The sequence below is a fragment of the Pseudorca crassidens genome, chromosome 14 (assembly GCF_039906515.1).
Source record: "Pseudorca crassidens isolate mPseCra1 chromosome 14, mPseCra1.hap1, whole genome shotgun sequence".
NCBI classification, from domain to species: Eukaryota; Metazoa; Chordata; class Mammalia; order Artiodactyla; family Delphinidae; genus Pseudorca; species Pseudorca crassidens.
Window position 1 is genome coordinate 62019482 of NC_090309.1, and position 23717 is coordinate 62043198.

General features: G+C 39.9%; 1 protein-coding gene across 3 annotated transcripts in view; it reads right to left on the minus strand.

Moving 5' to 3' along the window:
- The window catches only part of RMDN2 (regulator of microtubule dynamics 2), an 80820-nt gene that overhangs the window by 16729 nt on the left and 40374 nt on the right, over positions 1–23717 (minus strand). For all 3 annotated transcript variants that reach the window (XM_067703233.1, XM_067703232.1, XM_067703234.1), the window contains exons 7-10: positions 22925–23002; positions 14117–14215; positions 7692–7745; positions 7523–7603 (exon numbers count right to left, since the gene is read on the minus strand). In XM_067703233.1, coding sequence (XP_067559334.1) covers positions 7523–7603; positions 7692–7745; positions 14117–14215; positions 22925–23002 — 312 coding nt within the window. The remainder of the gene's footprint in view (positions 1–7522; positions 7604–7691; positions 7746–14116; positions 14216–22924; positions 23003–23717) is intronic.

The window sequence follows — 23717 nt, forward strand, 5'->3', positions numbered from 1 at the left end:
TTCAGTAATATGTCATTTGGCAGAAGTCTAATTATATGTTGAATTGTGTACTAAAGGGTTCTTCTTGATAGAGTATTTTTTTCCCCTGAGTATGAATTTTCTTATATAAAATCCAGATGAAGGCATTTCTACATTGACTTGAGACTTAAGGAACTCCCAAGTGTGAGAACTTTAAGGCTGACTAAGGTGAGATCATTTCATTCATGACACTGAGAGTGTCTGATACAGTAAAAGTCCTCACGTGCCCTGGAGTGCTGCTCTATGAGTAATGGGTTTCCCATGTTTATTTCATTGAATTGCTTCTCCAGCATGAATTGTCTGGTATTTCCCAAATGGTTTCCTCCTCCTGGTAAAGACTTGCTGTGTCCCTTCCTGTTTGAGTTTTCTGTGCAGACCAAGGCCTGAGAGATGGCTGAAGACTGCAGCATTTCTCCCCTGCGTGAACTCTCTGGTGTCTATAAAGGTTAGAGCTGGGACTGAAGGTTCCTCCAAATTCATTACGTCTCTAGGGTTCCTCTCCAGTGTATGCTGTTTCATGGCTAAGGTTAGAGCATCAACTAAAGGCTTTACCACATAGATGATATTCTTATGGCTTCTCTGCAGTGTGATTCACTTGTGTCATTTGAAGGATGAATTATTACTGGAGGCATTTTCATAATGATTGCAAAGGGTTTGTCTCTGGTGTGAACAAAAGGTAGCTCTCTGGCTAAAGTGTTTCCCACATTCGTTACATTTACGGGGCTTCTCTCCAGTGTGAGTTAACACTTGTTCAGTCAATGTGGAGCTGTGAGTGAATATTTCCCCATTCTCACTATACTCAGAGAACTCCTCTCCAGTGTGAAATCTCTGCTACTGAGGAGGTGAGAGGCTGTTAAAGGTCTGTCCACATCCATTCATCTATTCATTCCGCTACATATGAATTTTATGCTCATTCCTTCATTGATAACCTCTAGTTAAAGTCTTTGCCCCCCTGGTTACTTTCACAGGGTGTGTGACTCTCCTGCAGGTACAGAAGTTTTCTCCTTTGCAGCATGTCCACTGTACAGTTATCTGAGTAATTTTGAGGCCTTCATTATGTTTCAAGCACTTGATGTTTGACCATATTTATGCAAATGTCCTCTTGTAAGAACCCAGACTATGGTTGTGAGCTCAGGTTACTCCTTTCTTCCCCAGATTCAAACTACCCAAACCTTTCTGCTGAGACAGCACACTTTCACCTCAAACTGAAGTCATGAGATCGTTCTGCATTCCTCAGTTACCCCACTTGCGGATCAGTTCTAATGTAGAGAAACAGACCTCACCCTCACGAACTTACCGTGACATTAGATGGCTCCTTCCTGCAGATATTCTGCAGGGAAGTTATGTCCTAGTTTTTAAGACTTTCCAGCCTAGATGCTGGCCTTGGGGAAATCGTCTCCCTCCCCCACCTCAGCTCTTCCCCTTGAACCAACTGGGAAGTCACATCTGATTTCAGAGCTCACACCCAAGGGAGAGCCAATGACTGGTGTTTTCTAGCATCATGTCTGCACGGCTTCCCCTGAGATGGGTCCAGCAGGCCCATTCTTTCTGAGTAAAGTCCACAGCCATGTCCTCAAAGGTCATCACTTCCTGTGGCTGCAATGCCAAGAACCCAGCTACCACCTGCCTTCCTCTGTTTTCTTACTCAGGGACAGCCTGAGCACTAAGCCGGCAGAGCAGAACTCAACGGACAGAAACCTGAGTGAGTCACATTGATAGTGAGGTTGCTGTCATCACGCTCTGCAGCGCAGAGCTTCTCTCTCTCTAGAAGAAGGACAGGAATCCATATTTTTAACAAGCCCCCCATACCCAAGAAAGTCTTAAAGATTTAAACCATTGGGTTTAAATTCTAATTTCCTTAGAATCTCAGGTTACCTATCAAAACCTCAGGAAGGCCTTTCTTAGCCCCCGGTCCAGGTTGCAGTCCCAGTTTTATTTTCTCATAAATCTCTGTGATTTTATTTCCATTATACTCATCACACTTTATTGCTATTACTTGTTCAGTGCCTGCCTTTTCCCCTAGACTACAGAATTCATGGTGGCAAGGACAGGATCTGTTTTTCTTCTCACTGTATCCCAAGCCTCTGGCAGAGCATCACCATATTTGCAAGATAAATGAATAAAGGTAATTTTTTTCACTCACTCAAACACACATTCAAAAACATAGATTTATTTGATCTGAAAGAGTCAGAAAATATTATGTTTTGATTAAATACATCAATGCTCTATGCTACAGAGATAAATAAGAGAGAGACTCATTTATATTAAATCATTATGCTCTAAGCATTTGGGTAATGATTTATCAAACATCAACTTTACTAGACTGCATACTGATTAAAAATAACTGATCCCAAACTGATTCTACATCATCAGTTATTTTAAGAAAATTAATTACAAGGAAGGCTAAGAAATTTCTTTAAGGTATTTTTAAGATCAACTTAAAGTATACAGCTAAGGCCATTACATACTGAGAAAGCTTAAGAAATAATATATTTCGAATGCAGATGAATAGAAGGTAGGAGACAAAAGAGTAGAAACAGGAGGGTGTAAACAGAGTAACACTGCCTGCCTAGAATTCACGAAATGTCTGTTCAGACAGTGGGAAAGTCCACTCTGTCCACTCTGAAATGGCTTTATTAATTGTTTTTTAATGTATAGGAAGAATTAATTCTCCAGGCATGGAGAACACAGATGAGTTAATGCATAAGATATACATTTAAACCAGAAAGAAATAGGCAAATATGAATTTCTAACAAATGAGACCCTGGACAACACTGCTGGATTTTGGTAAGTGATCCAGCCACCCCTCTGAGTTGTAGCATCCCTAGAACAGGAAGACAGGTGAAGAGTTGTGGACTAACTATACTTTCTAAACTTACCTGAAAACACGATGTCTTAATTAAGGTAATCAAATATGAGGTCTTAATTAAGATAGAACATTTAAAGTAGAATTAGGATTTTAGGAAATTCCTTGGTGGTCTGGTGGTCAGGACTTGGCATTCTCACTGCCAGGGCCCTGGGTTCGATCCCTGGTTGGGGAACTAAGAACCCACAAGCTGTGTGGTGCAGCCAAAAAAAAAAAAAAAATTAGGATTTTATTATTAAGAGTGGTTACTAAGGAGAGTGATGATTCTCAGTCTATAGAACAGGTTGGAAATGCAGCCCAGGACTTAAACTACAGGTAATTTCAAAGACAACTACACCACTTGCTAAATATAAAGAAGTTCTTTACTTTCTGCCCTCCCAGAGGCATCTTCTCCCTGTGGTTGTTTCTGATACATTGTATTTACTGCCCAATAAGAGTTTGTTTGCCTTAGAAGAGTGATTAATGTCACTTCAAAATATTATTAACAATTTTAAAAGTATTTTTCTTTACCGGATTAGCACATCCCTCATTGTAGCACAACATATCACACAATGCTTTTTATATTTGTGCTTTCTCAGTGTGCTCTGAGTCAATAACTTGGACTCTTCCTCCAGGCAAACAATTTTCAGGCTGCCAGCGTTGTTGTTATTTCACTCAGTGATCATTCTCACACTGCCTTAGACACAGGACTCCCTTTAATTTGAAAAGAAGAAATGTTTCTCAGGAGCTGACATTACCTATCTAGGGTCAAGAAAAGTCCACATGAATAATAAAATACTGTAATTTCAGATTCTGAAACTGTAAAGTGGCTTATGTGCATGAATCTGGGCTCTAGAGGCCCAAGGGCTGACATTCCCGATATTAAGTGCAGTATGATGAGCTCCAAGCTCCTTGATAAGGACAGAAGTCACGTTCACAAATGACTGCGATGCCAGGAAGAGGGTACGAGTGCCACAGAAAGAAGCACAAATGTTATGCAAGTTCACAGGAGGGAGAGAAAACCGATGGCTGGGCTGCCTTCGCTGTAATGAGTGCCAATGCTAGATATTTTGGAAATAAACAAGTGGGTCAGCAAAATCACTAATGGGATATACTTCAACCTGGAAAACCTTTACAGAGAGAGTGGGTACTATAGATAACTTGCCTCATTCGATTTTCTAACTGAAAAAGAAATTGAGATATTCCCGACAGTATATTCACCACTTGAAAAAAAACTGCTAGGAATACAAATCACTGGAAAAAATAAGTAATGCAGGAAATATTTGCTAAGGCTGTTGTGCTTATTACATAAATAGTTCCACACTGCTCAGCTTTCTTAGGTACATTTATTACCGGTTCTATTTATTATTACTATTAGCACTTTTATTAAGTCTTCCTACCAGTACTTACTGAGTCCTTGTTATACGCCAGGCAGTACATTTGGCACTAGGAAGAGAGTGATGAATGAAACACACCTGGTTGCTACTTTCATGAACCAACCACACAAATAACTATATAATCACAACTGTGCTAAATGGCATGAAGGAAAAGTATGAGGTACTTTCTTGCCTGGGAGTGTCAAGGAAATCTTTCCTGAAGAAATGACATTGATGGTGAGGCTTGAAGGATGAGTAGGAATAAAGCTGGTGAAGGGAATGGAGGGTTTGTAGGGGAATGTTTCCAAAAGGAGGAACACTGTGCCCCAAGGGCGCAAGGCGGGAAAGAACACAGTGTAGAGGAGGGGAGAGAGGGGAACATATGAAGCTTAAGAGATTGGGAGGAGCTAGATCAGAGCCCTGACGGGCATGCTAAAAATTTTGAACTTCATCCTAAAAGCAAAAGGTTTTCAAGCAGGGAGGTGACATGCGAAGGTTATGTTTAATCTGTGGCTTTGGCTGATATTGGGAGCCAAGAATGACTGGGCAGGGGGCAAGGAGCTGTGAGACCAGTTGGGAGGCTCTCATGATCGTAGCTCAGGTGAAAGAGGGTGGTGCCCTGCTTGGAGTGGTGGGTGGAGAGAGGGAGAGAGAGAGAGAGAGAGAGAGAGAGAGAGAGCGAGCGCGAGCAGTTGGATGTCGCAAGGCATGTTTTAGAAGAACTACGAGAGAGCTTCCTTGGTGGTGCAGTGGTTAAGAATCTTCCTGCCAATGTAGGGGACACAGGTTCGAGCCCTGGTCCGCGAAGATCCCTCATGCCACGGAGCAACTAAGCCCGTGCACCACAACTACTGAGCCTGTGCTCTAGAGCCCCTGAGCCACAATTACTGAGCCCGCATGCTGCAACTACTGAAGCCTGCACGCCTAGAGCCGGTGCTCCGCAAAAAGAGAAGCCACTGCGATGAGAAGCCCGTGCACCACAACAAAGAGTAGCCCCCCGCTCGCTGCAACTAGACAAAACCCACACGCAGCAACGAAGACCCAACACAGCCAAAAATAAGTAAATTTAAATAAATAAATTTAAAAAAAAAAAAGAAAGAAGAACTACGACAACTTGGTGTCTGGGTAGACATCTGGGTTTGGGGGCTGAGGGATAAGGATGTGTCAAGGATCATTCCCAGCTTTTCTAATTGGGTGGGTGGAGGTGCTATTTACTAAGAGGGGCAGATGAAGGAAGAGCAGATGCAAAGGCCTGATGACTAGTTGAGTGTGAGATGTCTATGAGTCATCCAAGCAGAGATGTCAAGCAGGCTGTTGGATAATCAGGTCCAGACTCAGAGGAGAGGTCTAGAGACGCAAATTTGAGGACCCCTGGCAGGTACGTAGTATTTGAAGCCATGGAGGATAGGTTTGGCAGGTAGGGAGAAGGAAAGGGGAGAGAAGACTTAGGGACCAAGGATCAAACCCTGAAGCTGGTCAATATTAGACCGCCTGTGAGAGCGCTGAATGTCATGCATAAACATCTGCATATCAAACCAGGTACCTCACTATCATATTGTATTCTAATCTCCGATTCTAGTAAGAATGCATAGACACTCAGTTTAAAAGGACTGCATGTAACCCAAACTGGCATCGTTCAGGAGAGATGTAAAAGACAGTAGGGTCCCAACCACTAACACGGAGCAAGCAACGCGAGGGACAAAATCTGTTTCCTGCTGAAAAAGTTACACAAACTGTCTTTTAGATAAAGAGTGCTGTTTTGTATTTCCTATTCACCAATGGAGCCAACCAGGGATTAGAGTTAGAAGGATAATGAACCCCGTAGGAAATCCCAAACACAGAAGCAGGCCAGGCCCTTGCGCAGGTGGCTGCTGCTGAGCCCTGTATACAGACACAGGCATCCCTGAACCTGGAAGGTCCTGCGCAGGTCTTGTTTCACTTCCCCTTTCCAGACTTATTTCCCATGACTGCCCTGAATAGTCCTTCCACTCCAGGCAAACAAACCTTTGCTTCTCCACCTCTGTGTTTCTGTTCACCGCCCGTGACGTGCTTCGCCCACACCTCCACATCATATAAGTCTTTCCAGGTCCACCTCTGATGCTATCTGATCTCTTCCAGGTGAAAATAATTTTCCCCTTTTCAATATGTCCATAACCAATGATTGGTACCTCTCTGAGCACTTCATGCTTTCTACCCTGAGCTCCCTTTATTTGGATATATACCTTATGTTCCCTTCTAGGCTACAGGCTCCTAGAGGGCAGTGGGCATGTCTTACGTGTTTATGTTCCAGATCACAACAAACGCTGAAGCCTGTATTGCTGCAACAGCAGAGGAGGAGTACTTATTTCTGAGGTATTTCTATTCAGTTGCGATTCACAGGCTGATAATGTTTATGTGCTATGAGAAGGGAGCAGGAAATATTCATTCATTTCCTTTTGTTCCCGCAATTCCAGTACACAGGAACACAGACTGAATTGTTAATGCTGTGAAACTCCTAAAACTTACAGCACGTCCAGAATTCTGAATTAGCGGGAAAAAGGCAAGAAGCAATGCGACACCTTCTTTTACGTTAATGGTGTTCAAAGACCAAGAAAATGTTAGTACATATTTTTAGTCCTCTTCACGGCCTTCGACAGCCACAACGTGCTGTGTGCTGGGGACTGACAGTGGCAACTGCACAGAGCCTCTTCCTGCTGTAAGGCGGCAGCCCGTCTAGTTTGTTTGCTGCCTACCCCAGTTTAATCACCAGCTCCCCAGAATCATGCTGCCCTCCATCCTTCCTCGTGGGGCCCTTCCCACTCCCTGCTGTGTAACACCTAACATGCATCACAATGTTTTACCTGCTAGCCCACGATTTGTGTGCTCCTTAAAGATACAAGGGGTCTCCTGGGGAAGGGTTACCTATATCAATTTTTTTGTTTGTTTGTTTGTTGCAGTACGCGGGCCCCTCACTGTTGTGGCCTCTCCCGTTGCGGAGCACAGGCTCCGGACGCACAGGCTCAGCGGCCATGGCTCACGGGCCCAGCCGCTCCACGGCATGTGGGATCTTCCCGGACCAGGGCACGAACCTGCGTCCCCTGCATCGGCAGGTGGACTCTCAACCACTGCGCCACCAGGGAAGCCCCCTATAGCAATTTTTAAAACGTCATAGTACATGTTAAATCCAAGTCAATATGTTTTAGGATAGCAAAAACCTCCAGATGTATCTAAGCCGGTTGTTCATATTTGAGGCTGGAATCGTACTAATAAAATAACGGTGCTCCTTGTCACCGTATGGACTTACCTCTTTGGTAACACAAGGAAGCAACACTGCCATATTACAGAACTTCACAGCAGTATCTGTTTGTTCAAGATCAATATAACACTAGAAATGAAAAAATAATCAATGTGAAGCTTAATCACATTTTTGTGTAATGAAGTCAAAGTGATCTTAAAACTGTGGTCTTCATTACCTTGGCCAAGAACATGTAATTGGACTTAGAAAACCCAGGGTGTAGTTCTTCGACCTGATTTTCAGAGAAAACAGAAAAGAGAATAACAGGGAAATACTAAAACAATAAGTAAAGTAGATATATTTCAATAAATCAGACATTAACCAAATTGCCCTAAGAATTTAGGATGGTTGTGTCACATGTGAATCATTTTATTAGCTCAAGTATCCTCTGGGTAGAAATATAGCTTTTGAGCTTATCCATTAAAATAGAATTATTATTGTGGTCATAAAGTTTACAAAGCAATGAGATACTTTAAGATTTTGTATAACCTTTGTTATACAAAACAAAGGTATAACCATCCTTTGCATAACCATCTTCCTCACTTCCCCTTCTCTATCTTTTGTGTTTTTTTCTTTCAGGGACAAAACAACTGGTGATACACTCTCCCCAGGACAAGTCCCTACAATCTCTTTGGGAAGCACGAGTAGAACGTGACTGACATCACATGGCAAGCATCTTCCACTACATTAATATTTGATTTCTTATGATCTCAACACACTCCATATGAGCTGAATAATAACTGAGGTCCATCACATCAAGTTCTTTCAAAGAAAATGCAGATACTTAAAATAACTAGTCCAAGTAGCAGACCTCCTTGCAGATTTTAATAAGTGGGTATTATAAAGGTACTTCACCCCTCATCTACTAATGTCTTACGTACCAGTTCCTTTTCTCTATCTCTCGTAAATAAGAATTCTGCCAGGTATATGGTGTTGCTACTAGAGAGCTCTTCTTAGAACCTAAGTCAATCTTTGCATCGGAGCCAGGTTTTGCTGTTGTAAAGGTCTATGCAAGGAAGCTCCCAACCCGACCCGGCCCCCAACACAGAGGGACACAGAACCCAAAAGAAGGATACTTTAAAAAATTTATAAAAATATGCTTGTTTTACAACACACTAACAATCCAGACATTTCCAAAATTAAAAAGTGAAAGTTTCTCGGTTAGAATCTTATTCTCAATTACGATCTCAGCCCCCAGGGGTAACCACTACCAACAGTTTGACAAATGCATCCTACAGACATTTTACCAAGCAGAGTAACCCGCCCCCTCCAAAGGGAACTGAATTTTGAAAAAAAACTTTTTAATGGGACCATTTCCTTCATATTGGTCCAAAACTTTTTCCCCACAACATACCACAGATACATTTTTGTGTTCACATACAAGATCTCCCTCATTGTTTCTAAGAGCTGCATTTCATACTACACATATACCATAATTAAATTAAGCGTTCTCCCTTAGACATTTAGACTTAATTTTTCACTATTACTAATGATGATCAGCGAACATACTTGTTCCTATATGCTTGTGTGCATGTGATTACATGTGTAGGAGAGATTCCCAGAAGTTGAATTGCTGCTGAGTCAAAGGGTACATACATTTTAAGGATGGATACTAATGGAGGGGAAAGCAAGACCCAGGGTGCTGAGGAGGGTTCCAGCACCTTACAGGAGCACATCCCTTGTAAAGGCCATTTACTCTCTACAGAACCCCAAAGAGAAGGGTCCTGGGAGGAAGAGGAGGACAGAATCTCTTGGGTTGGGAAGCCAGACTGGGTGTACCTCTTTCAGACCGAGCAGATGAACAGTGTGTGGATCTGGCCTAGAACCTGCTAGTGAAACAGCAAGGCTGCGGACAGACTGAAGGAAGTCCAGTCCTGGCCAGAGTCTTGAAAGTCCTATAGAGCCATCCATGGTGCTGATGGGTTCTGGTCCTCCCACTTCCTCTCTACTTGTCCGGTTATTTCCATTGTAACTCTCTGAGTTTACTAAGTGCATTTCTCGAGCCACACTAATACAATTTTTGTATATTTACAAAATAAATAAGTCACAGGTATGAAATGTATGGTGTGGGGAATATAGTTAATAATTACGTAATATCTTTGTATGGTGACAGATGGTAACTAGACTTAACGTGGTGATCATTTTGAAACGTATAGAAATATCGAATCACTATGTTGTGCACCAGGAACTAACATAGTGTAGCAAGTCAATTATGCTTCAAAAACAAACAAACAAACTCATAGAAAAAGAGATCAGATTTGTGGTTACCAGAGGTGGGGGTGAGGGTGTTGGGAGGGGAGAGGAATTGGATGAAGGCAGCCAGAAGTTATAACTTCCAGTTATAAGATAGATAGTACTAGGGATGTAATGTGCAACAGGATCAATATAATTAACACTGCTTATGTTATATGAAAGCTAAGACAGTAAATCTTGTGTTCTCATCACAAGGAAAATATTTTTTTTCTATTTCTTTAATTTTGTGTCTACATGAGATGATTGATGTTCACTAAACTTACTGTGATAATCATTTCGTGATGTATGTAAGTCACATCATTAACGCTGTACACCTTAAACTTATACAGTGCTGCATGCCAATTATACTTAAATATAAGTGGAAGAAAAAAAAAGGACCTAGAGTAAACTTTATTCGATTGTACCTTCTATGTCCAGTAGTTGCCCCAGTTCTGAACAAATCCTATCTAGATAACTTGCCCCAACATATGCACACAGCAGCTTCTTATTTCTTTAATGTTGGAGTTTTAATTCTGCATATACACCTTAACACTTATGTCAAATTAACCAGAATGATCATATATCAGAACATCTCTTTTTGTACTCATGGTTAAAAAAAAAAAAAAGTCCAAAGGAACATAGGCAGGTTACTAACAACACCTAAGTCCTAAAACGGAGCAGATCCTGACCTTTGCCAAAGGCCTTAGCTGAGTAACAAGGAAGGTAGTGTTACTCAACAGAATGTTCTGATTAAGGCGCAGTTTCTAGCTATGCTCTTATAACACTATCACAACACCTGGCAGAGAATACTGTACCTGTTTACTTCGTGTTGGTTGTCCAAGTTCCCTGGAGGCTGGAGCTGTGTTGGTCATTTCTGTGTTCCCTTCATTTGGACTAGGTATGTGCTTAATAAACATTGCTGAATAAATTAGCTTTGTTTTTTTTTTTTTTTTTTTTTTTTTTTTTTGCGGTACGCGGGCCTCTCACTGTTGTGGCCTTTCCCGTTGCAGAGCACAGGCTCCGGGCACACAGGCTCAGCGGCCATGGCTCACGGGCCCAGCCGCTCCGCGGCATGTGGGATCTTCCCGGACTGGGGCACGAACCCGTGTCCCCTGCATCGGCAGGCGGACTCCCAACCACTGTGCCACCAGGGAAGCCCTAGCTTTGTTTTTAAAACACCTCATAACCTCGTGCAGCAGCCCTCTGTCATATCAAGGCACAGAAGACAGCTCTGCAGCTGGTGGAACCACTAAGGAAGACTCAGGGATCACGTGACTGCAAACAGTGAGTGACATCAGGGTAGCCAACATTGCCCCACCTGTCACTTACTACACACACCGATCCAGTGGTTCTTAACCATGCCATGGGCTGCACATGAAGGACCTTGAGAACTTTAAAAACGCTGATCAAGCTTTAAAAACCCTTACCATATGACCCCACAATTCCACTCCTAGGTATTTATCCAAGAAGATTTAAAACATGTCTACACAAAAGCTTGCAAATGAATGTTCACAGAAGCTTTATTCATAACAGCCCCAAGCCGGGAACAATGAAAACATCCACCAGTAGGTAAATGCATGAGCAAACTGTGGTATATCCATATGATAGAACACTACTAGGCAAACAAAAAGAACTACAGATACCCTCAACAGAATGACTGCAGCTCAAAACATTATGCTGAGCAAAAGAAGCCAGACACACACAAAGTACAAACTCGAAGATTCCATTAATACGAAATTTTCGAATAGGCAAAACTAAGCTATAGTGACAGAAAACAGATCAGTGGTTGCCTGGGGCACGAGGCAGGGGTAACTGACAGCAAAGGGGCAAGGACAGCTCTTGAGGGCGACGGAAATGTTCTATATCTTGAAATGGAGGTGGATATGCGAGTATATCAATCTGTCAAATTTCACTGAACTACACAGAAAATGGGTAAATTCGATTGTATAGAAACTATACCTTAATATAGTCAGAGATTCTGAAATAATTAGTCTGGGTTGTGGCCTGGGCTGGCGTTTTTTAAAGCTCTCCAGATGATTCTAAGGTATAGACAAGGTTAAAAACCACTGACCGAGGGAATCATGCCATAATTTTGGATGAGGTGGGAAGCATGCTATAGCTTGAAAAAATTCCAGCAGGGGATTCACAGATGACTCCTGGTCTAAAACCACCTCCCTAGATGCTTTGAGACTGTGGAGGACCAGATTTCACCTGTTATATGAGCAAACTAATAACAACATTTATTTTCAGTTAGTGCATTTAATGTGCTAGATCCTGGGCCAAGAAAATTACATGCATTATTTTATGTAATTTTCACAAAAACCAGATAAAGTAGGTATTATTATGCATGCCTACTTTACAGATGAAAAATTTATGACTGGGAGAAATAAACGTGCCCATGTCACACATATAGGAAAAGGTTCGGGTCTCAAACTGTCTGATTCCAAAGCCAGTGCTCTTGATCTCTACAGGACTGAACTGGATGGCTCTGGGGACTCATTCCTGTGAACCCTCTTTGGAGGCATGGAGTGGGTGCAGAAGTTCTACAGTCTGGGTTCCAATGACGTGACTCCCTATTGGGACCAGGGGGTTGCAGACTCTCTTGGGGTGTGGGATCCAAGGTATGCGCTGCTTCCTTTTCCACTCCTCTCCGTCCTAGATTTCTTAGTTCCTCCACGCCTTAGTCTCCTCATACCCTCAGGTGTTGCAGTAAATAAGGGGAGAAGCATTCCTGATGCCTTCTCGCCCTCTTGACAAACACCATGGAATGCATTTCAGACAATTTAAGTCATAACTAAATGGGGAGGTCGCAAAGATGGTCTGCCAAGGTATTTACATTTTAATGAAGTTAAAACTCTGTGAGCTTTTATTGAGCACTTATGAGTTGCTGGGCATTCTCTAAGCAATTTGCTTGTATTAACTCATTTAATCTTCACAACAACACTATGAAGGGTTGTTCACAACAACTTCACAACAACTATAACCTCCATGTTATTGATTAAATTGAGAGAGAGAGAGATTAAGTACTTGCTCAGTGTTAATCAGCCAGTAAGAAGTAGAACTGGGATTTAACCAGGTGCTCTGGTTCTAGAGTTTGCAATCCTTACCCTACATTATTGTGCCTCTTACTACTTTTATCTGTGTAATACTTCAGGTGCATAAGCACCTTAAGAACTTTCGTGCAGTGTCCTGAAAACCTGACCCTCCAGTTATAACTTTGATACTATGAAAAAATGGGTTTCAAATTCAAATAAATTTTTTGCTAATGAACATAGCACCTTTTATAAATAATTTATCTTAAATGCACCATGATCTCTATTCTTGTAAAATTTAACATGGGAGAACTAATTCTCAATGGTAGAAAAAAGGTGAAGTGATGATAATGCACTCCTATTTTTGACCTGCCATTGTGTGACACTGGAAGAAATTACATTCCTGAGGTCTTGTTTTGTTATAAAACAAAAAAGATCACACTAAATAAAAAATAAGAAACCTACAGCCCTTGTACTTGTATTCCCATACTTTTTTCCATCGGGCTCATGCTTGATTTTAGAATACTTATTTTTTCACTGTTCAGAGAAGCGCAATGCAACATATTTGCCATCTTAGATTATATGATCTCTAAACTCTCTCTCAGTTCTACAAAATCAATCCCTAAAATATAACAAAAAACATTAGCCTGTACAATATGTTGGACAGTTACCAAAATCAGAGCCTGGTTTTGTCTACATTGTTACAAACCTGAAGTAGGCAGGTGGTGAAAGAAAAAAAATCTTAGTATCTATAAGATTCCATAATTGGTTCCAGAGAAAGATGAAGAGATTAGCCCAACAGGAAGTTGGTTAAATGGGTGGATGTATCACACATTTTCATGTGCGCATACACACACATTACTATTTAGAGTTTTATCAGCATAGCAATTGTACATTTTAAGACAGGAATGAAAATACTGGTTTGGTCTGATGCCCCACAAATGTTCCATAGAACTGTCTGCGATTCATAGAGTGACTTTTTAAATAACTCCCCTTCTTGGAAACTCTTAGTTCTTTAAGATGAAACTGGTTCTATATTAGGATAATGAGGAGTATTTAGGACCAAGTCTAATAATCAGGGCATGAATGCTTTTGCACATATTCACACGACCTGGAAAGCTACACTGGATTTGGCAGTAAGGGCTGCCACACCCAGGACCTAGGGAATAACTATGATCTAAGAAGTAGTTTGGACATGCCAAAATGAGGACTCAATCTGGGCTTACAGTTAGAAATCAACAAATGGAGAAGAGAAAGATTTCCTTGACAGCAAGAGTAGGAGAGCCTGGTGCAGATAGGAGCCAGTTTGACACTGAAATAATGGATAGACAAAATGTACCTTAAGGAAATTTTGCAAAGCTTCTTGTACAGTTGCAGATGGTATTTTCCCAAACAGAGTAGCAGCCATTTTTTTCTCAATCCAGCTCAGTTTTGAGACCTGCAAATATAGAGCAAATCACTCTTAGAAAGTTGTTCACCTTTTGAATGAATAATCTCTCCCCAGTTAGATGAGTGTGAGATATCACCTTTATGGTATTAATATTTTGCCTTCCTTTTTTCATAATTCTAACAAACTGTGAGCTCTAAAAGCATTGGTTACCAAACCAATTTGAAATACTCATAAGGTTTGTGTCCAATGAGGGAAAAACGGGGTGGGGGTGGGGATTAACGCTGATCCTCTTTGTTCATGTGCTTCTTGATCCTGAGATGACGCATAGTATTTCTTTGCACAGGGTGTAGTAGCTACAAGACCCTACCTTTGCTCTCTTGCCACCTTTTCCATGCTGCCAACCTGACCCAGAATGCAGTATCTCAGAAATGTAAACAGAACGAGGATCCTTAACCCACGAGGAGTGTACAGTGAGGGCCCGGTATAAATATTTATAACTCAGGATAATTTTTTTTAAACCCGATGAACACCAAAATTAAACCTCATATTACCATTTGTTTTTTGCTTTCTTTTTAAATTTTTTCACTTTTCCCAAATATGAATAATAGATATATAACATAAAAGATTAAAAGGATTCAGGGGACTTCCCTGGTGGTACAGTGGTTAAGACTCCACACTTCCAATGCAGGGGGTCCAGCTTTGATTCCTGGTCAGGGAACTAGATCCCACATGCATGCCGCAACTAAGAGTTCTCATGCCACAACTAAGGACCTGGTGAACCACAACTGAGGAGCCCACCTGCCACAACTAAGGAGTCCAGGTGCTGCACCTAAGGAGCCAGCGAGCCGCAACTAAGGAGCACACGTGCTACAACTAAGAAGCTGGTGAGCCACAACTGAGGAGCCTGAGAGTTGCAACTAAGGAGCCTGCTGGCCACAACTAAGACCCAGTGCAACCAAATTAATTAATTAATTAAATATTTTTTAAAAAGATTCAGAAATGAATTCTTAAAAGGGTACTATGCTCTCCCAATGCCATCAAGTGTCTTCCTTCCTAATCCCATCTTCTAGGGTTCTAGGTAGCCATTAACCTCTATTTAAAAAAAATTATTCCATCAATATTTTATAATAACTATACATGGAGTGTAACCTTTAAAAATTGTGAATTACTATCTTGTACACCTGAAACTGACATAATATTGTACATCAACTTTAGCTCAATAAAAAAAGAAAAGAGGTACAAACTACTATATATAACATAAATAAGCTACACGGATACACTGTACAGCACAGGGAACATAGCCAATATTTTATAACTTTCAATGGGGTATAATCTATAAAAACTATGTTCACTACGTTCTACACCTGAAACTAAGATAATATTGTAAGTCAACTATACTTCAAAGAAAATACGATCCCTCCAAATTATTCCCTCGCTTTTCTGTATAATGTTAATTTATTGCTATGCTTATTTTTCTTTTTTTGAACTTGAAAAAAAAGATATGTTGTTTATTTCCTTCTTTGACTTATTGTTTTCACTTAGCATTATAGTTTTTTTTTTTTTTTTTTGCGGTACGCGGGCCTCTCACTGTTGTGGCCTCTCCCGTTGCGGAGCACAGGCTCCAGATGTGCAGGCTCAGCAGCCATGGCTCACGGGCCTAGCCTCTCCACGGCATGCGGGATCTTCCCGGACCGAGGCACGAACCCGTGTCCCCTGCATCGGCAGGCGGACTCTCAACCTCTGCGCCACAAGGGAAGCCCAGCATTATAGTTTTAAGATATCATCCAGATTGATGAGAGTAACTGAAGTTCAGTCACTTAAACAACTCTGAGATATTCCAGAGTTGTCTATTTAGGTCTTCTACCCATTTTTTGGATTGGGTTGTTTGTTTTTTTAATATTGAGCTGTATGAGCTGTTTATATATTTTGGAGATTAATCCTTTGTCTGTTGATTCGTTTGCAAATATTTTCTCCCGTTCTGAGGGTTGTATTTTCGTCTTGTTTATGGTTTCCTTTGCTGTGCAAAAGCTTTGAAGTTCCTTTAGGTCCCATTTGTTTACTTTTGTTTTTATTTCCATTACTCTAGGAGGTGGATCAAAAAAGATCTTGCTGTGATTTATGTCAAAGAGTGTTCTTCCTATGTTTTCCTCTAAGAGTTTTATAGTGTCTGGTCTTACATTTAGGTCTCTAATCTATTTTGAGTTTATTTTTGTGTATGGTGTTAGGGAGTGTTCTAATTCCATTCTTTTACATGTAGCTGTCCGGTTTTCTCAGCACCACTTATTGAAGAGACTGTATTTTCTCCATTGTATATCCTTGCCTCCTTTGTCATATATTAGTTGACTGTAGGTGCGTGGGTTTATCTCTGGGCTTTCTATCTTGTTCCATTGATCTATGTTTCTGTTTTTGTGCCAGTACCATATTGTCTTGATTACTGTAGCTTTGTAGTATAGTCTGAAGGCAGGGAGTCTGATTCCTCCAGCTCTGTTTTTTTCCCTCAAGACTGCTTTGGCTCTTCAGGGTCTTTTGTGTCTCCATACAAATTTTAAGATTTTTTGTTCTAGTTCCATAAAAAATGCCATTGGTAATTTGATAGGGATTGCATTGAATCTGTAGATTGCTTTGAGTAGTATAGTCATTTTCACAATATTGATTCTTCCAATCCAAGAACATGGTATATCTCTTCATCTGTTGGTATCATCTTTAATTTCTTTCATCAGTGTCTTAGCTTCTGCATACAGGTCTTTTGTCTCCCTAGGTAGGTTTATTCCTAGGTATTTTATTCTTTTTGTTGCAGTGGTAAATGGGATTGTTTCCTTAATTTCTCTTTCAGATTTTTCATCATTAGTGTATAGGAAGCAAGAGATTTCTGTGCATTAATTTTGCATCCTGCAACTTTACCAAATTCATTGATTAACTCTAGTAGTTTTCTGGTGGCATCTTTACGATTCTCTATGTATAGTATCATGTCATCTGCAAAAGTGACAGTTTTACTTCTTTTCCAATTTGTATTCCTTTTATTTCTTTTTCTTCTCTGATTGTCGTGGCTAGGACTTCCAAAACTATGTTGAATAAGAGTGGTGAGAGTGGACATCCTTGTCTTCTTCCTGATCTTAGAGTAAATGCTTTCAGTTTTTCACCATTGAGAATGATGTTTGCTGTGGGTTTGTCGTATATGGCCTTTATTATGTTGAGGTAGGTTCCCTCTATGCCCACTTTCTGGAGAGTTTTTATCAGAAATGGGTGTTGAATTTTGTCAAAAGCTTTTTCTGCATCTATTGAGATGATCATATGTTTTTTATTCTTCAGTTTGCTAATATGGTGTATCACATTGATTGATTTGCATATATTGAAGAATCCTTGCATCTCTGGGATAAATCCCACTTGATCATGGTGTATGATCCTTTTAATGTGTTGTTGGATTCTGTTTGCTAGTATTTTGTTGAGGATTTTTGCATCTATATTCACCAGTGATATTTGTCTGTAATTTTCTTTTTTTGTAGTATCTTTGTCTGGTTTTGGTATCAGGGTGATGGTGGCCTCATAGAATGAGTTTGGGAGTGTTCCTTCCTCCGCAAGTTTTTGGAAGAGTTTGAGAAGGATGGGTGTTAGCTCTTCTCTAAATGTTTGACAGAATTCACCTGTGAGGCCATCTGGTCCTGGACTTCTGTTTGTTGGAAGATTTTTAATCACAGTTTCAATTTCATTACTTGTGATTGGTCTGTTCATATTTTCTATTTCTTCCTTGTTCAGTCTTGGAAGGTTATACCTTTCTGAGAATTTGTCCATTTCTTCCAGGTTGTCCATTTTATTGGTATAGAGTTGCTTGTAGTAGTCTCTCAGGATGCTTTGTATTTCTGCGGTGTCTGTTGTAACTTCTTTTTCATTTCTAATTTTATTGATTTGGGTCCTCTCCCTCTTTTTCTTGATGAGTCTGGCTAATGGTTTATCAATTTTGTTTATCTTCTCAAAGAACCAGCTTTTAGTTTTATTGATCTTTGCTATTGTTTTCTTTGTTTCTATTTCATTTATTTCTGCTCTGATCTTTATGATTTCTTTCGTTCTGCAAACTTTGGATTTTGTTTGTTCTTCTTTCTCTAGTTCCTTTAGGTGTAAGGTTAGATTGTTTATTTGAGATTTTTCTTGTTTCTTGAGGTAGGCTTGTATAGCTCTAAACTTCCCTCTTAGAACTGCTTTTGCAGCATCCCATAGGTTTTGGGTCGTCGTGTTTTCAGTCATTTGTCTGTAGGTATTTTTTGATTTCCTCTTTGATTTCTTCAGTGATCGCTTGGTTATTTAGTAACGTATTGTTTAGCCTCCATGTGTTTGTGTTTTTTACGTGTTTTTCCCTGTAATTGATTTCTAATCTCATAGCATTGTGGTCAGAAAAGATGGTTGACATGATTTCAATTTTCTTAAATTTACTGAGGCTTGATTTGTGACCCAAGATGTGATCTATCCTGGAGAATGTTCCGTGTACACTTGAGAAGAGTGTAATCTGCTGTTTTTGTATGGAATGTCCTATAAATATCAATTAAACCTATCTGGTCTATTGTGTCATTTAAAGCTTCTGTTTCCTTATTTATTTTCATTTTGAATGATCTGTCCATTGGTGTAAGTGAGGTGTTAAAGTCCCCCACTATTATTGTGTTACAGTCGATTTCCTCTTTATAGCTGTTAGCAGTTGCCTTATGTATTGAGGTGCTCCTATGTTGGGTGCATATATATTTATAATTATTATATCTTCTTCTTGGATTGATCCCTTGATCATTATGTAGTGTCCTTCCTTGTCTCTTGTAACATTCTTTATTTTAAAGTCTATTTTAGACTGTGTTTCCCACTTAGAGAAGTTCCTGTAGCATTTGTTGTAGAGCTGGTTTGGTGGTGCTGAATTCTCTTAGCTTTTGCTTGTCTGTAAAGCTTTTGATTTCTCCCTTGAATCTGAATGAGATCCTTGCCAGGTAGAGTAATTTTGATTGTAGGTTCTTCCCTTTCATCACTTTAAGTATATCATGCCACTCCCTTCTGGCTTGTAGAGTTTCTGCTGAGAAATCAGCTGTTAACCTTATGGGAGTTCCCTTGTATGTTATTTGTTGTTTTTCCCTTGCTGCTTTCAATAATTTTTGTCTTTAATTTTTGCCAATTTGATTACTATGTGTCTCGTCATGTTTCTCCTTGGGTTTATCCTGTATGGGACTCTGTGCTTCCTGGCCTTGGGTGGCTATTTCCTTTCCCATATTAGGGAAGTTTTCGACTATAATCTCTTCAAATATTTTCTCTGGTCCTTTCTCTCTCTCCTCTCCTTCTGGGACCCCTATAGTGCGAATGTTGTTGCGTTTAATGTTGTTCCAGAGATTTCTTAGGCTGCCTTCATTTCTTTTCATTCTTTTTTCTTTATTCTGTTCCGCAGCAGTGAATTCCACCATCCTGTCTTCCAGGTCACTTATCCATTCTTCTGCCTCAGTTATTCTGTTATTGATTCCTTCTAGTGTAGTTTTCATTTCAGTTATTGCATTGTTCATCTCTGTTTGTTTGTTCTTTAATTCTTCTAGGTCTGTGTTAAACATTTCTTGCATCTTCTCAACCTTTGCCTCCATTCTTTTTCCGGGGTCCTGGATCACCTTCACTATCATTATTCTGAATTATTTTTCTGGAAGGTTGCCTATCTCCACTTCATTTAGTTTGTTTTCTGGGGTTCTATCTTGTTCCTTCATCTGGTACCTAGCCCTCTGCCTTTTTATCTTGTCTATCTTTCTGTGAGTGTAGTTTTTTCTCACAGGCTGCAGGATTGTAGTTCTTCTTGCTTCAGCTGTCTGTCCTCTGGTGGATGAGGCTATCTAAGAGGCTTGTGCAAGTTTCCTGATGGGAGGGACTGCTGGTGGGTAGAGCTGACTGTTTCTCTGGTGGGCAGAGCTCAGTAAAACTTTAATAAGCTTGACTGCTGCTGGGTGGGGCTGGGTTCCCTCCCACTTGGTTGTTTGGCCTGAGGCAACCCAACATTGGAGCCTACCTGGGCTGTTTGGTGGGGCTAATGGCAGACTCTGGGAGGGCTCATGCCAAGGAGTACTTCTCAGAACTTCTGCTGCCAGTGTCCTTGTCCCCACGGTGAGCCACAGCCACCACCACCCCCCCGCCTCTGCAGGAGACCCTCCAACACTAGCAGGTAGGTCTGGTTCAGTCTCCCCTGGGGTCACTGCTCCTTCCCCTGGGTCCTGATGCGCACACTACTTTGTGTGTGTCCTTCAAGAGTGGAGTCTCTGTTTCCCCCAGTCCTGTTGAAGTCCTGCAATCAAATCCCACTAGCCTTCAAAGTCTGATTCTCTAGGAATTCCTCCTCTCATTGCTGGACCCCCAGGTTGGGAAGCCTGACGTGGGGCTCAGAACCTTAACTCCAGTGGGTGGACTTCTGTGGTATAAGTGTTCTCCAGTCTCTGAGTCACCCACCCAGCAGTTATGGGATTTGATTTTACTGTGATTGCTCCCCTCATACATTCTCATTGTGGCTTCTCCTTTGTCTTTGGATGTGGGGTATCTTTTCTGGTGAGTTCCAGTGTCTTCCTGTCGATCATTGTCCAGCAGCTAGTTGTGATTCTGGTGTTCTCACAAGAGGGAGTGAGAGCACGTCCTTCTACTCCGCCATCTTGGTTCAGCCATCCACTCTTTTTTCAGTGGATATTTGGGACTTTTCCATTTTTTGCTCTTAGAAACAAGACTGCTAAAGGCATTCTTGTACATGCCTTCTAAAGCACATTTGCAAGAGTTTCTCTAGGGTAGGCACCATTGTCATATGGTAGACAATCAAATTTCAGAGATAATACCCAATTGTTTCCGAGATGGTTGTGCTGATTTGTGTTCCCACAACAATGTAAGAATTCCTGTTGCTCCATATTTTTACATCTCATGCTGATAATTTAAAATTTTATCAAATGAGTAGGTATAAAATGGCATCTTATTTTATTGTCATGTCCTATTATTTCTAATTCAAGATTTATGGTTTTTAAGCTGTTTTGTTTCTGAATTTCTATTACAATTGCATTATGATCAGAAAACCTACAGGATATCAATTCTTTGAAATTTATTAAGACTTGCTTCATGACCTCATATATGGTCAGTTTTGTAAACATTCAACATATGCTTGAAAATGTGTATCCTCTAATGGCTAGATACATATTTTCATCTATTTTATTAGATCAAGGTTATTAAATGTAAGGCTCCAATCAATGTTTTACATATTTTTTACATGCTTTTTTTTGTCTTTTGTTCTATTAATTACCAAAAGAAGGAGATAAAAATTCACCACTACGTGGTATCCTTACTTCCCTTCCATGTCTTTTTATCTCTCCTTCATATTTTCTATCTCTTTGTTCCTCTGTGCTGCTTCCAGGCAACATTTTCAGATTTGTCTTAAAGTTTGTTAATTTTCTCTTTAGTGGGGCCTATCTACTACCAAATCTTTCCATTGAGTTTTCTTTTAATGACAAATAATATACTTTTTATATCAAAAATTGTTCCATTGTTTGAAATCTACCTGGTCATTTTTGTAGTCTCATGCTCCTCACCCATTTTTCCCTTAATTCATTTTAGTTTTAAAAACACATTATGTAGGTAGCTGTTTAATATTCTGTATTCCATGTTTCCAAAATCTGAAGTCCTTTCAGATCTACTTCTGTTCTCTTTTTTTGTTTCTTTTGACTGTCATCTATGATGGCTTGTTTCTTTGTATATATTCTATTATTTTTCACTGTGAGCTCAACTCTGCAAGAATGTTCTACGGCTTGTGTGTGATAGTACAATCCTCCAGGAAAGATTAGTATTACCTTCTACCATTTGTCTATGGCATGAAGATCAGGTTCCATTTGGAATTTAAATTTCCTTCTTGGGCTTTTTAAGCCTAACTGTATAGTGTACATTCAAGTTCCAGACTCATGAGGTTGGGTCAATGGTTTTTAAATCTTAGGGAAGTCCCCTACCTTCATGAAGACTCAGATTTAAAACTGGCATAATAAAAACTGCTTACAGGGTTGTTAAAAGGATGAAATGTGATAAGAAATATAAAATATAAAATGCACATCTGACATATATAGCAGGTGTTCAGTAAAAGCAAACCTCCTGCTTCATCCCTAATCCTCTACAAGCCACAATTAAAAAGCTTCCTATTTTGCCTATCCCAATTTTCTCATTCAGAAAGAGCAGTTCTCTTCAGGATAATTTTTTAATGTAGCTGTTATGATATATTTTCACATTCTGTTAACTTTCCATAAACAGGTGTCATTTAACACATTGGGTCTTAGACTCACCAGCTGCCTTTATTTATTTCTATATGTCTTATGTCCCCTTCTAAATAAAGTTTCTTGAAGAAAAGGACAGCAAGCACATAATTTATGCGTAATAAACTCTGATAAAGGAAAAAAGTTCTCCCACAAAACAGAGCAGTGCACCAATACAGGGGGCATGGATACTGGTGGCTGGTCACCATCTGAGAGAAAGCACATTTAAAGGGAGACAGTGTGACTGCCGCAAGGGGAAATGGAAAGGCAGTAAAGAAAAAAATACATGCATTTATAAAATCATATATTGTGTGTAATTCAGTATATAATTATAAAATATATAAATTTATAAACTCAAAATATGTACTGATTTCATCATTTTCTCTATAGTAGGCACTAGGTAAAACAATAAAAGAATAAGTCACTGAAAATAGATCATATAATCAGAATATATTCAAATAAGCTTTACAGATAAAAGCTTTCAACTTACAGTGTAACAGTATCTTCCCTTGAGGTAATACAAAAAGGGTTCTTCAGGTAAAAATTCGATTGCTTTATCTAGATGCTCCTGAAAGAAAATCCAAAAGAAATATCTCCCAAGTTTCAGGTGGTGTTGAGTAGAACTCTGCCTAGTAAATTCAAAGGGACTTTATAATGTTGTTTTGTCTCCCTCCTCAATCTTTATTATTAATACAATTAAGCTTCTCAATAACTCAATCATCAAAATGCTCACAACTAGAACCAGAACTGTGATTATGATTAAATAAGGCTACAGAAAACGTCACCTTAAAAATAGAAAACATCCAAGTCACATTTTTGTCTGCCCATGACTTGCCTACCTAATACTTACTGATTGAGAGGCAAACTTACAAATGTCATCTGATGTGGGTATAATGGAGAAAAGAATAGCAGAACTAGGTGATAGAAGAATCTACTCCCCTGACATTGTCAAATGGTTATAGGGAGCTGGAAAACAAAGAACTCTCTGCCCATTCCTAAAATTATTGACCCTGAGGGGTTATTTACTGAATGATTACAACTACAGGCACATGATAAATAATGAGTATGTGCATTACTTATTTTATTCCTCTATCATGGCAAATTTAAGCCCTAGATTGAATTCTACTCCTACCAGCAAATCAATATGTATTAAATGTTAACTAATTAGTGCCAGCCATGTTTATGATGTTAGTGTGCTCATGACTAAAAGGCTAAGCCTCTACCTTTAAAAAAATAATACTCATCTACTATGTGACCTCCTTCAGGATCTATAATAATAATAA